Source organism: Cupressus sempervirens, chromosome 6 (genome assembly GCF_028749045.1).
Source record: "Cupressus sempervirens isolate cs-2001-9-10 chromosome 6, ASM2874904v1, whole genome shotgun sequence".
Lineage (NCBI taxonomy): Eukaryota > Viridiplantae > Streptophyta > Pinopsida > Cupressales > Cupressaceae > Cupressus > Cupressus sempervirens.
The window spans coordinates 672452728-672465021 of record NC_143123.1 but is presented as its reverse complement, the minus strand read 5'-3'; the positions used below and the strand labels follow the sequence as shown (position 1 = coordinate 672465021).

At 36.7% G+C, this 12294-nt stretch overlaps 1 protein-coding gene across 1 annotated transcript in view; it reads right to left on the bottom strand.

The window, feature by feature from the left end:
- Nucleotides 1–222: 222 nt before the first annotated feature.
- Nucleotides 223–12294, bottom strand: part of LOC149553978 (indole-3-acetaldehyde oxidase-like) — a 97045-nt gene continuing 84973 nt past the window's right edge. Inside the window, exons 9-10 of the mRNA XM_089789311.1 lie at nucleotides 740–929; nucleotides 223–612 (exon numbers count right to left, since the gene is read on the bottom strand). Of these exons, the coding sequence (XP_089645437.1) occupies nucleotides 407–612; nucleotides 740–929 (396 nt within the window). The 3' untranslated portion in view covers nucleotides 223–406. The remainder of the gene's footprint in view (nucleotides 613–739; nucleotides 930–12294) is intronic.

Below are 12294 nucleotides of genomic sequence, written 5' to 3'. Positions count from 1 at the left end.
GATCAATAGAAATAGTGTCATTCCTATATTTGCTAATTATAAAATTATTAAAAATGAGGAGTTGCAGTTATACTTGATAAAGTGAGGAATTAGCAGCTACTATACCATGTCTTTAAAAGTGGATAAATGGCTTTCAATCTTTACACCAAACATGGTGTTTACTTTTTCATGATTCTGTATATTTAACTAGTATGGATATCTTAAATAGATCTATCTAAAAAATGTCTAAAAATCAATGGTTTGACATATAGATGGCTGTCAAATTTAAGGTAAAATATAAGACTTTCTCTCAACCCACTCACTCCATTACACTCCAGCTTTTGCTGCCATCATAGAATCACTCTTGGCATTATTAAGTGTGTCCAAATAGATTTTAGTTGTAAAACATGGTTTCAGAATTATAATGCTATTGTTTAGAAGAAATACACAAGCTCTTTAAATAAAGTTCTACATTATTGAGGCCACACAGAGATTTTATGACATCCATGGTGGCAGGGGTGTCCATTCGGAAGTGCTTGTTGTCAGTTGGAAGCTCCTTGCGCGCTGCTCTTATAGCTTCTCTTATTGCACAGTGAACAGATGCTGCTAGAAGCAAAGGTGGCTCACCAGAAGCTGTAACATAATTATCCGTGAACAAAATGCCATGTTAAATAAATATCACCATCTTCACAAACAGATTCTATGTTGAAGTCTACAAATAAAATGTTTTTATAGTATTTAAGGAGACTTAAAAGCAAACCTTTTGAAGAGAGAATACGTTTTTGGTGAAAAGCACTATTAAGTATCTCAACATTGAACTTTCGAGGTATGGTGTCAATTGTAGGAACTTTGTATGTCCATGTACCATCAGATACAAGCTTTCCATTCATGTCAACATGATGTTCCTCTGTCATCATGAACCCAACTCCTTGCACAAAAGACCCTTCAATCTGCATCGTGGATTCTTTCAAATATTAGACTATTAGTTGATCATATGAACTAACTTGTCATCTAAATCTTTCAAACAATGAGAAAACTGCGTGGAAATGGAGAAGCTTTCAATAATTATGAACAAGACAATTACTAAAAAGCATTCCAATATGGTCAAAATACTAAAGAAAGGGAAAACAATTCTTTTACATTCCAACATTGCATCCTATGCATTCATTAAGTGCTGATTAAACCTTGCAGGTATTTGCCTTGTTTTACATGAGCTGCCATGTGTGCAGTCTTTGTAACCAAGTTATATTAAGATAAACTTATGACTCTTGACACTGAATATTTGAGGAACCAATGGGGGATGGGGAATTCAGCAGAAGTCAAAAGGGTACCATTTTATATTTGAAAATAATCTGGAGGATGAACTAGATTACAAATACGTAAGGTTCTGATTTGCTTCCTGATTGGTAAACAGAATTTATTGTTTTTTAATATAACAGAAGTGGATAGTCCAGACTACACATGTTGAGCTTAATAGATAAAATAGTAGGTATAAAACTAAATTTGACAGTTGTAACATGTACCACTACATCTAGGGGTAATAAAAAGCTACACAGAATAGCAGCAACTCTACTCCAGAAAATACAACGCATCCGTGAAACCAGTTAAAAAATTCATGAGAAAACTGCAATAGAATCAAACCAGCTCTCAAAGAATCTGCAACTATGTTTTGACCATGAGCATTTGTGTGTGATCGGAGTGTAATGTTTCTTGTCAGGATGACTTAAGATTGGACCTAATTTATCCAATTTACAAGAGACTTCTTTCTATCCACTCCTTTATTTGTGATTAGTGTATGTATTCAGTATGACATGTGAATAGGTATAATATCTTCGTGCAAATTTTGGCTATCTCAATGTTATGCATGAGTTATCCGACAAAGAACAATTCTGATATATATCTGCAACCCAGTATATGAATGGTTTGCAAATTGTGCAATTGAGTTGCTTTCATAGTGATCTGTAGGATATGGTGATTATTATCTACTCTGTTTCATGCTTGCAGTGACCACGTTTCAGATTCCAATGATGGCCTTATAAAAAGACTGAAGTTGTCCTATTGTGTTTCTGATATAACGTTTATTGTTTATGCAATGTTCATACCCCAATTCTTGATTGGCATTTCTGGGTTTATGCAATCTGGATATGTTATTAACAGTGGGTTAATTCTCTGTTAATTTATATGATATATAAATACCTGAATGAGTACTTATCCAAGGATAAACTGTGTTGCCGTTGTTATTTAAATGCAATCGTTGATTTTTTACTAACTTTGGTTGCTGTTGTATATGGCCAAACGATTACAATGTCTTCCTTTGCTTGTCATTTGTCAATGCTTATTGATCTTCAGTTGTATTAATTGGTAGTGGATCCCTTCCCCTATAACCTGTGAATATACATATGATTGTATTTAATAGCAATGTTCATATCTATGAGTATTTGCATCTTTGACTGTAACTGTCTGTAGGAAAGAATGCGCTTATGAGTTGACTTAGATGTGTGTTTGACAGATAGCAATGTATTTCCATATGTATGTGAAGCAGCACAATATAACTCATGTGATGAAAAAAGAGATCAAGAGACACAAGATAATTTGCGTAGATCAATATACAGTATATACAGGACTATAAGACTTTATTGGTGCATACAAATGTGTCATTGAATGCTCCCCTTTGATGCTAGGCGTATATATATATATATCTTTGAATATATTAGTCAATGTTCCTTCTTGATTTTTTTCCCTGTTCGATGCCTTTTGCTCTGAGATCCGTTTGACTTATATACCCTTGTAGGGTGAAATGTGGATTCTTTTTAGTCGCTTAGTTATGTTCCCATAGTATTATTAGTTCCTTCCGCAGGCAAGAAAACTTAGGTTCCAATTTTTCAATTTGATTAAGTTGACTATCCAATCAGAATAAGTTTAAATCAATGTAAAGAAAAACTTTATAATAACTCATTAATTTATATTGTTAAAAATTTAAAAATAGATTTTTCTTATTTTTTATTGGTTAAAGCAATGGGAAGAATCAAACTTTGCTACAGCAAATGGAATAAATCTAAACATTCTAACAATAAATAAATAAAAATTAGAAATTTCTGGGGAATGTTCAGAAAGTTCTAAATGTTCTAGACTTGATAAGCTCAGAAGCTCTGAGCCACTTACAGATCGTCATACACTTTGTTTCTATCTATTGGTCATCTCAGGAGCAGAAAAAAAAAGGGAAGCAGAATGTGGAGAAGGGCAGCAACCAGGTTAGAAACCCTAGCTCTGCTTAAGCAATTTGCAGCTGTTCTAGGATCTGCTGGCGGCCAGTCCCCAGAGATCTCTGTGGTCATTATCATCGTTTCTTCATTCTGTGGCTGCTCCGTTTAGCAGAATGGGCACTCTTTTCCTCAACAAAAAGCTCTCCCATATTTGGTGTATATTTAATAATTCAAACCCTAAGCTATTGTTTGCGATCCATTCTCTCAGCATCTTACACAAAAGTTTGCCAAAGTAGAATATAAATCATTTAGATAGACAGCTCAAGGGATTTGGTTGCACGGGAATATAACTGTACCCTGAAATTCCCATTCATCCACTTGCAAAAACCAGAATTCTAACCACCAAATTGTCCAAATCCAAACGTTATGTCTGAATCTCTCGTGCTTGTGTGAGACTCAATACTTCTGTTACATCGGCTACACTCTCAATGCCGCCAAAATCGTCTATCATGTTCTTCAGCACCATGAACCCTAAGCATCTCTCCCCTATTTTGAATCTGACTACGACCTCCTTAGGTTGAACTGTGAGTAATCTATGCAATCATTCTGCAATCTCAAGAGCTTTCACAAATCTCATCATTGAGAACATTAATCTTTTCCTAAAAAACCCTAAAACAGCCCTAAAATTTGCCTCATTCACGAGATATTGAAATCCCATAGAGGGTGAGAAATTTAGAAGAATAAATCCTCAATGAAGAACTTTCAACAAGTGAAAAGGAAGGTCTGGGAAGATGTATTTAAACAAGCCCTTCACAGGACAATTGAGAAGAAAACGCTATGTTCTCACATGCAAAAAATAGAACAAAGCAGGGAGAAATACTTCATTTGCCAAGACAAAATCATAAACAGGATGAAAGGAAAATAATAAACTGACAAATGTAAGATAAGTTTTCTGACAAACAATAAGCAAGCAAACCAATTTATATTTTAGTGTATCTATTCAATACAACCAGTCTTGAGGTGCGGCACTCTCTTTACTATTGATTACCTTCATTATGCACAACATCTTAGTTTATCAGTGCAAGAGAAGTTGTATGGAGATTGTAATTGGTGTGAGGAATATGGTTGTGTGTACTTGTTGGTACAAGTCCTCTTATCATATTATGTGTATTCTCTGAATAAAAAGAATTGAGGTCAGATTCTTTGTAATTTTGTTCTACTTTTGCAATTAGCAGTCAAACAATATTATCATCTGGATTAAACTTTTGGATAAATGAATAAATAATATGAAATAGAAGCTGTAACTTATTCTGAGCATGAACTACTTGGCTTAAGCTAAAACAATTGGGCTAAATTTGATGCAGTACAAGGCAAGAGAATCCCCAAAGGAGATGTCCTAGCCCCCAGCAAATAACCACACAACGGAAACACAACACAAAAAGTAAGATTTGATACCAAACACAACTCTTTATTCATAAATCAATTGATTACATGCAATGTGTCAGGCTGTAAGGCCTTCCCGATTACGGTGAAATACAAAACTATAATAATAATTCTGCAAGATCCCTCAAGATCCAAACCAAACCCTAGCTAGTGCAAATCTGTAACACAACAACACTCTGGTAGAAACCTCCAGTGAGATCTAAACTTGTGCTCCCAAGCCACCAAGCAATCTCTTATTTCCCAAGCCGCAACTACTAGCTCTGCTCACAAACTTCTCTCTCTCAGCTACTTCATGCTGATGAATAATGATTCAAGACTCCACAAAACCCTCTACTTATACCCAACTAAGCTACAAGTCGACCGAGCAAATTACAAAATAAATACAAAATGCCTTAGTTGGCTTACAACATCAATTAAATGCACCTAGGGTAAAGATCCAAGGCCCCAAATAAGTCCACACACATCCCCACAATTGATCCACGTCACGATCACATGCTACGTGCATTAAATGAACCAAGTTGGCCGATCAGATCTGCAAGAACTCCATTCAATAAACCAAACTACCGAGCGTTAGCAAATACCACCACGCATGACCGAGCTCCCACAAGCATTGTTGAGTTCCTCAGGTGTCGAACAGCCAACACATGCCAAGCAATGCAATGAGTGTCGAGCAACATAGTATATATTGAGCTCCTACAAAGACCAAGTTCCTAAGTTAGCACTACTCCCAGTAAAGTCTAAGCATCAACCTCTTCTATGACATGTCCTCCAACTCCAAGATCAAAACAACTCCAGCATGCAGGATTGCCAACTTCCTCGTGATGCTCCTGCATCAAGCACCCCAAGTGCGAAAAGATGTTCTTAGAGGCTAGAAGAACATCTTCCAGGATTCAACACATAAATCCCAAACTGGTTCTTAACATACATGTCCTCCAAGACTTCAACTTGTACACTCTTGCCTTTATTCCACTTTTGCCAATCCTTTCCAGCAACAGTCACATGGTTGCTCTGCTTTTGTACATCCTTTCTCGATGTAGTATAGGATTGCTTTCCACACTGATCTCTAACCCTCTCAAAATCCTTCAACTCAAGTCGCCTTGCAAAACTCAGGTTCCTCCTACCGAGTTCTTCATTTTGCAAAGGAATCAGTGAAAACTTCTTGCCACCTTTTTCAACTATAAATAAATTCTTGACACAATCATGCGCAACTCTAGAATCATACAACCAAGGTCTACCAAGCAATATGTGACAATTACTCATGTCCACAACATCACACAACACTTGATCCTTATACTGCCCAATCTGAAAATCAACAAGACATTGCTCCCTCACTTCCAAAGCAAGATCATCTTGTAACCAACCAATCCTATAAGGACAAGGATATCTCACTCTCTTTAAACCAAGTTAATGAACTATTTCCTCAGCAACAAGGTTATTAGTACTACCACCGTCCACAATCACATTGCAGATTTTACCAGAAGACTTGCAACGAGTCTTGAACAAATTAATCCTTTGACAAGGTTCCAATACCCTTTTACCAAACAAAAACTTGCTAAGCCAACAAATTCTCCCCTTTCCGCTCAGGTTCATTGACCGAGTTGTCAGCTTCCTCCACCACAACTACTCTTCTATCACCAACCTTCTGGGAACACTCAAAGGCTCTATGTCCTCCTCCACAATGAAAATGAGTACCTTTGAATTTACCTCTACCTATCCTTCTCTTCTGGTCAATAGGTTTTGGTTCATCTTCTATAATCAATTTATCCTTTGCCAAGTGGTACTACTTCTCCTTCCCACAACAACTACCTTGATTTCTCCTCTTCAACTTATCTTCTGCCTCCAGGGCATATTTATAAGCATCCTCAAACAACTCAATCTTCAGCATACCAACCTCATCCTCAATATTAAATCTCAAACCATTAATGTACCAAGCCACTTTCTCCTTTTACAGTTCTCTATGTCCAGACTAAATAGTCAACTTGTAAAACTCCTTAGTATAATCCTTCACAGTCATATCCTTCTGTTTCAGATTCTGCAATCTCTTAAACAACTCAAGTTCATAATCAGCAAGAATGAACTTATAGCCTTCAATTTAGTCACCATCAATCTCCACCTAGTAATCTTTATTTCACCTTCCTCTTCTCTATCTCTTTGAAATTATTTCCACCATAAAGTAGCATGTCCCGTCAACTTAGTCTGTGCCAACCTTATTTTGAGTAGATCTCCAATATTCTGTAACTCAAAGTAGTCTTCCAACTCGCCAATCCAATCAATCAGGTCTTTAGAATTCAAAGTGCCTGAGAAATTAAAAACATCCATCTTATTCTTCAACTTCAACTAAGATCCAGATCTATCCAACTAACCAGCCCTATTTTCCATAGGTCTCTCCACACGATTAGTTTTGCCTTCACCACTAGATACAACAACTTCAACATCTTCAGGAGCTTCCTCATATCTATCTTCAGTACCCACATTCCTTGGTACGCCAACAATAGCTCTGATGATCTCATTCTTCATCAATTCCATCTCAAATCTGAAATTTTTTTTAACCTTCTATGATATCCTTGCTTCCACAGCATCACAGAGATCTTCAATTGCCCTAGGGTCTAATCTTCTTGGAGTCATCTTCCAAGATCTTCACACACCCAAATCAACAAATCACCACCCAAACCAACCTTTTCTCTAATACCACCAGATGCACTACAAGGCAGGAAAATCCCCAAAGGAGATGTCCTAGCCCCCAACAAATAACCACACAACACAAAAAGCAAGATTTGATACCGAACACAACTCTTTATTCATAAATCAACTGATTACATGCAATGTATCAGGCTATAAGCCCTTCTCGGTTACGGTGAAATACAAAGCAAGTAATAGTTCTGCAAGATACCTCAAGATCCAACCCAAACCGTAGCTATTCCAGATCTGTAACACAACACTCTAGTAGAAACCTCCAGCAAGATCTAAACTTGTGCTCGCAAGCCACCAAGAAATCTCCTTGTTTCCCAAGCCATGGCTACTAGCTCTACTCACAAACTTCGCTCTCTCAGCTACTCCATGCTAATGAATAATGATTCATGACTCCACAAGACCCTCTACTTATACCCAACTAAGCCACAAGTTGGTCTAGCAAGTTACAAATTAAACACAAAATGCCTTAGTTGGCTTACAACACCCATTAAATGCACCTAGGATAAAGATCAAAGGCCCAAAATAAGTCCACACACATCACCACGATCCATCCACGTTATGATCACATGCTACATGCATTAAATGCACCAAGTGGGTCAGTCAAATCCGCAAGAACTACATTCGGTAAATTAAGCTGCCAAGCGTTAGCAAATACCACCAAGCATGACTGAGCTTCCACAAGTATTATCGAGTTCCTTAGGTGTTGAACAGCCAACACACGCCGAGCAATGCAGTGAGTGCCAAGCAACATAGTATATGTCGAGCTCCTACAGAGACCAAGTTCCTTAGCTAGCACTACACCCATTAGAGACCGAGCATCAACCTCTTCTATGACCGGGTCCTCCAACTCCAAGGTCAAAACAACTCCAACATTCAGGATTGCCAACTTTCCCAGGATGCTCCTGCATCAAAATTTATAGAAAAACAAAGTAGTTATAAAGCAACCCACACTTTTGCAAAAAGTGAGATGCATTCTTTGAACATGTAAAAATTGGAGAGATAAACATATAAATAACAACCAATACCTGTGGATGCAAAGTTAGAAGAAATTGCAAAGTATATGCTACAATTACAAACGTGTGAGAAGCTTTGAAGTAAATACAATTTCCTGGGTAATGTCAGAATCTAGAAGTTGGGTCAACACCCTCCTTGCTTGTCTTAAAATGGGATCTTATTGACATCTGTCAACAATGCCAATGGAGGTGTGTGGAAAGGATGTAAGCGTAAGAAAGCTACACACATTGTTTAATGTGATCTCAAACAAATGTCACCTTATAGAAAGCCAAAATTGCAAGATATGCAAGATGTAGAAACACAAATAATGCATGGAAGCATAGATAAGGCATGTAACCATATTAGTATAGAAGTACTTATTTTCCAGTTCAATTACTATTTCAAATAAACTTTGCACTTCGACTTTTACAAATTTCCACACCTTCACTTCTCGTGAGTTTGCCTCAATATATCTTTTTAGAAAAACTCTCTTATTAGCCTTTAGATTTCAGGTCAGCCTTAGTAACAAACTTTATTATGCATTTTATGTTATCGTTGTTCTATTTATAATAATAAATGTTCAAAATAATATTTTTCTTTTAAATTTAAAGAATTCAAATGAGAAATTCGGTTTTCATTAATTTAAAAAATATACACAAACATCTTTGTAATATTATCTTGAATATTAAGTTAAGTATATTTTATATTTCATCAATACAAATGTTTCTATCCTTTTTCTCAAATGAACTGTTACATTTTTTTTTCAAATGAATTGGCACATCTCATAGTTACACCGCCCTGGAGGACCACGGAACGAGGGGACAAGTTTCCGAGGCAAGGGGACAAAAGGGCCTTAATTTGGGGATGGTGGGGGGAACGGTGGCATGGGACAGCGAGGGTTGTATTTATTATACATATGGTACTTAAAATGCTAGTTATGAAAAGATGTAGTGCAATGTAAGATATAAAGGTGTAAAAGAGTAAATACTTAAACATTGCATTGAATTGGAACATCAAACGTTGAACATAAATAGTCGAATCGGTAAATAGTCAACATTGAGGCATCTCACCATCCTCGACAGAGGTGGCAGAATTTGGTGCCCTTGCTGGGGATGAGGGAACCGAGTCCCCAAGTCCCCAATGCGTCCTTGTCTCCAGGATGTGGGGCAAAAAGGGAGAGGACGCGTCCCCTTGTTACTATGGCACATCTACTGTGGATAAGAGATGGGTATCAAAGGTATTAGATTTTGAATGTTAAAACTAGAAAATATGATTTAAAATTTTCATTTTATTAAGAAATTTTTATCTTTTCTAAAATAAATAGATATCCTTTTATCATCTTAAAAATTCTAAAATATAATATTTTGAAATAAATAATAGGAAGACTACATACAATAGCATAACTTTCGAAAAAATGAAGTTTAAATTCAATTCCACTACAATTATGAGGCTATTACATTTGAAGAAAACAAATTATGATTAAACTAGTCCTCAAATTGTTCAAGCTCCAACATGGAAGACACCAATGGTGGCCAGGGGAAGGACAAGAACATAGACGACAAAGGTGAGCGGAGAAACACATAAGAGGGCCATGTGCCTACGGAACCAATATTGCTCACGATTGGGGTACGAAGGACCCTTGCTATAGTAGAAATGGAGATCATGGGACAAAAAGGCACCAATACCATTGCAGATTGAAGATTAGTAGTAAATGTACTTCTCGAAGAGACATGGAAGGCATAGGGCAAACTGAGACTTTGGTCATCAACATTCCATTTAGCAAGAGCAAACCAAGATGGCACAAAGCCACTAGGGACACTAATATCATAAAAGTGATTATAAAAACACAACAATTATTTTTTGACTTTATGATCATTACTCTAGAGGAGAAGGGGTACGATGCTCTCTTTGGCAAAGGTTGGCTCATCACAACAAAAGCCACCCGAAACTGGAAAAAGAATACACTATCCAATAAGAGGGAAGGAAAGAAATACATCATTGACCTCAGAATCCAAAGAGTAAGCTAGGAGTTGGCATCCAACTCTAAGTCAAAGAAAGGGGAGTGCGACAAGAACAGAGGGACGGAGCTAGATGACAAGGGTGTCCTAAGATTAGGAAGTTGCTCGGAAGATGAAACCAGCTCCCTTAATAGGTCGTTCCACTAGCAGATGGAGGACTATGAGGTATTCCAACCTAATTGCCACATGTTGAAAATTACAGAAATGGAGGACAAGAACACATACCCAACAGAATATAAGGAGTACAAGGGAAGGGTAGCTAGCATAAATGGCACTTCCGCCGATCGAATTGGGAAGGATGAGAAAGTGAAATATAATGAACTAAGAATAGGGAAAATAAACTTGGAAAAAGGGGACTCAAAGGTGCTCTTGGTGGTGTATGATTGGAACCCCACATAGAAGGCATCGGCATTTAAAATCTTTATGGGATATAAAGACATATTCGCTTGGACATACAAAGACTTGAAGCGTGTAATGCCATAATTTTGTGTACACAAAATATACCTAGTCCCAGGAGCAAGGGCAGTATAAAGTGTGAGCTTTAGTAGTAGTAGGTATTAGCTTGTAATTGCTGAAATCGTATAAAGTGTGTGCTTTAGCAGTAGTAGGTATTGGCTTGTAATTGCTGAAATCACACTTCATCACACTGCCTCTATCTCTTGATATTGAGTTGACCGTGAATAAGCAATTGCCTTATATTCTTCATATCAAAAAACGGTAGGCTTTTGAAAGGGTTGGTTTTCAGTGATCTTGGGAAATAAGAATTATTGAAAACTTGATTTTTTTTAAAATAGAACTCTAATTTAATGGTATTTCCAAACTCTTTGCATGATTAAACAAGTGCTCCAAGACACAGTGAGGTACATGTGAGGTTTTCACATCATCACCCCAAAAATTTTGGGGACCCCTTTTTTTCGGTTGCCTTAGCGAATTTTTCGAAGTTGTCCAGAAGTTTTTGATTGAAAATTTTACACCTTGGACACCTTCGAACCATGATTGATTTGATTTGGTTTATTTTTCACCCAATGCAAAACTTGATTTTTCGGAGCATGTAATTTTATTCTTAAAAAAATAAAAATTGTATTGCAAAATTGACATTGGATTAAATTGCAAAATCTCATTAAATTGGTTGAAATTTAGCCTAAAGGGTTTTAGAAATATTAAAGGAAGTTGGTAATTCGGAATTGAAAATTGATTTTGGCTTGCTAAATTCGATTTTAATGATATTTTAATTGCCAAACGTTATTAAATGAAAATTTTGACATCTCCTAGGCTTACCTTTTTTCTATTTTGCAATTTTTGATCAAAACTAGCAATTAAATGGGCCAATTTCACTATAGGCTAAGTAATTTTAATGTTGCACTTAAATCTGGGCCATTAATTAAGGGGCTAATTTAATTTTGTTTTCCCTCCAGGCAAGTCAGCCCACTTGGAGAGGCAAAAAGTGTGGTTTAAGAGGGGCTTCCCCTCCTCTTATTTTCTCATTCCTTTTTCCTCCTCCTTGGATGTGTGATTTTCCTCTAGAGATGAATTTCTTGCTTGGGCAATTTTCTCCTTTTCTTGGCAGCATTTTTCTCCTTGCTCATGCAAATTTCTACCCTAGGGCGATTTTGGAGCAAATCTAATTTTTTCTAGCTTGAGCAATTTTTTGTTGGGTCTGATTTCTCCATCTTTAGAAGCGATTTCTCCTTCCGGCTTGGGCAATTTTATGTGGTGAAAGAGGTTATATGATTTACAGTTTATTTTTTGACAAGCGTGGCCAATTTCAAGGAAGTCAAAATTCTGATTTTTGCTAGGGCATCATGATTTGCAAGGAGGATTGAAAATTCTAAGATCTGATCCGAACTTGAAGAGGGCCCGGTTATTGGTAAAGGCAGATTTAAGGTAAAATTCTATTCATTTTTACAGGTGAAGACTGGTTTTAAATGTGGATTTTATTATTTGTTCTTGCTTGGTTCGTTTTCCTT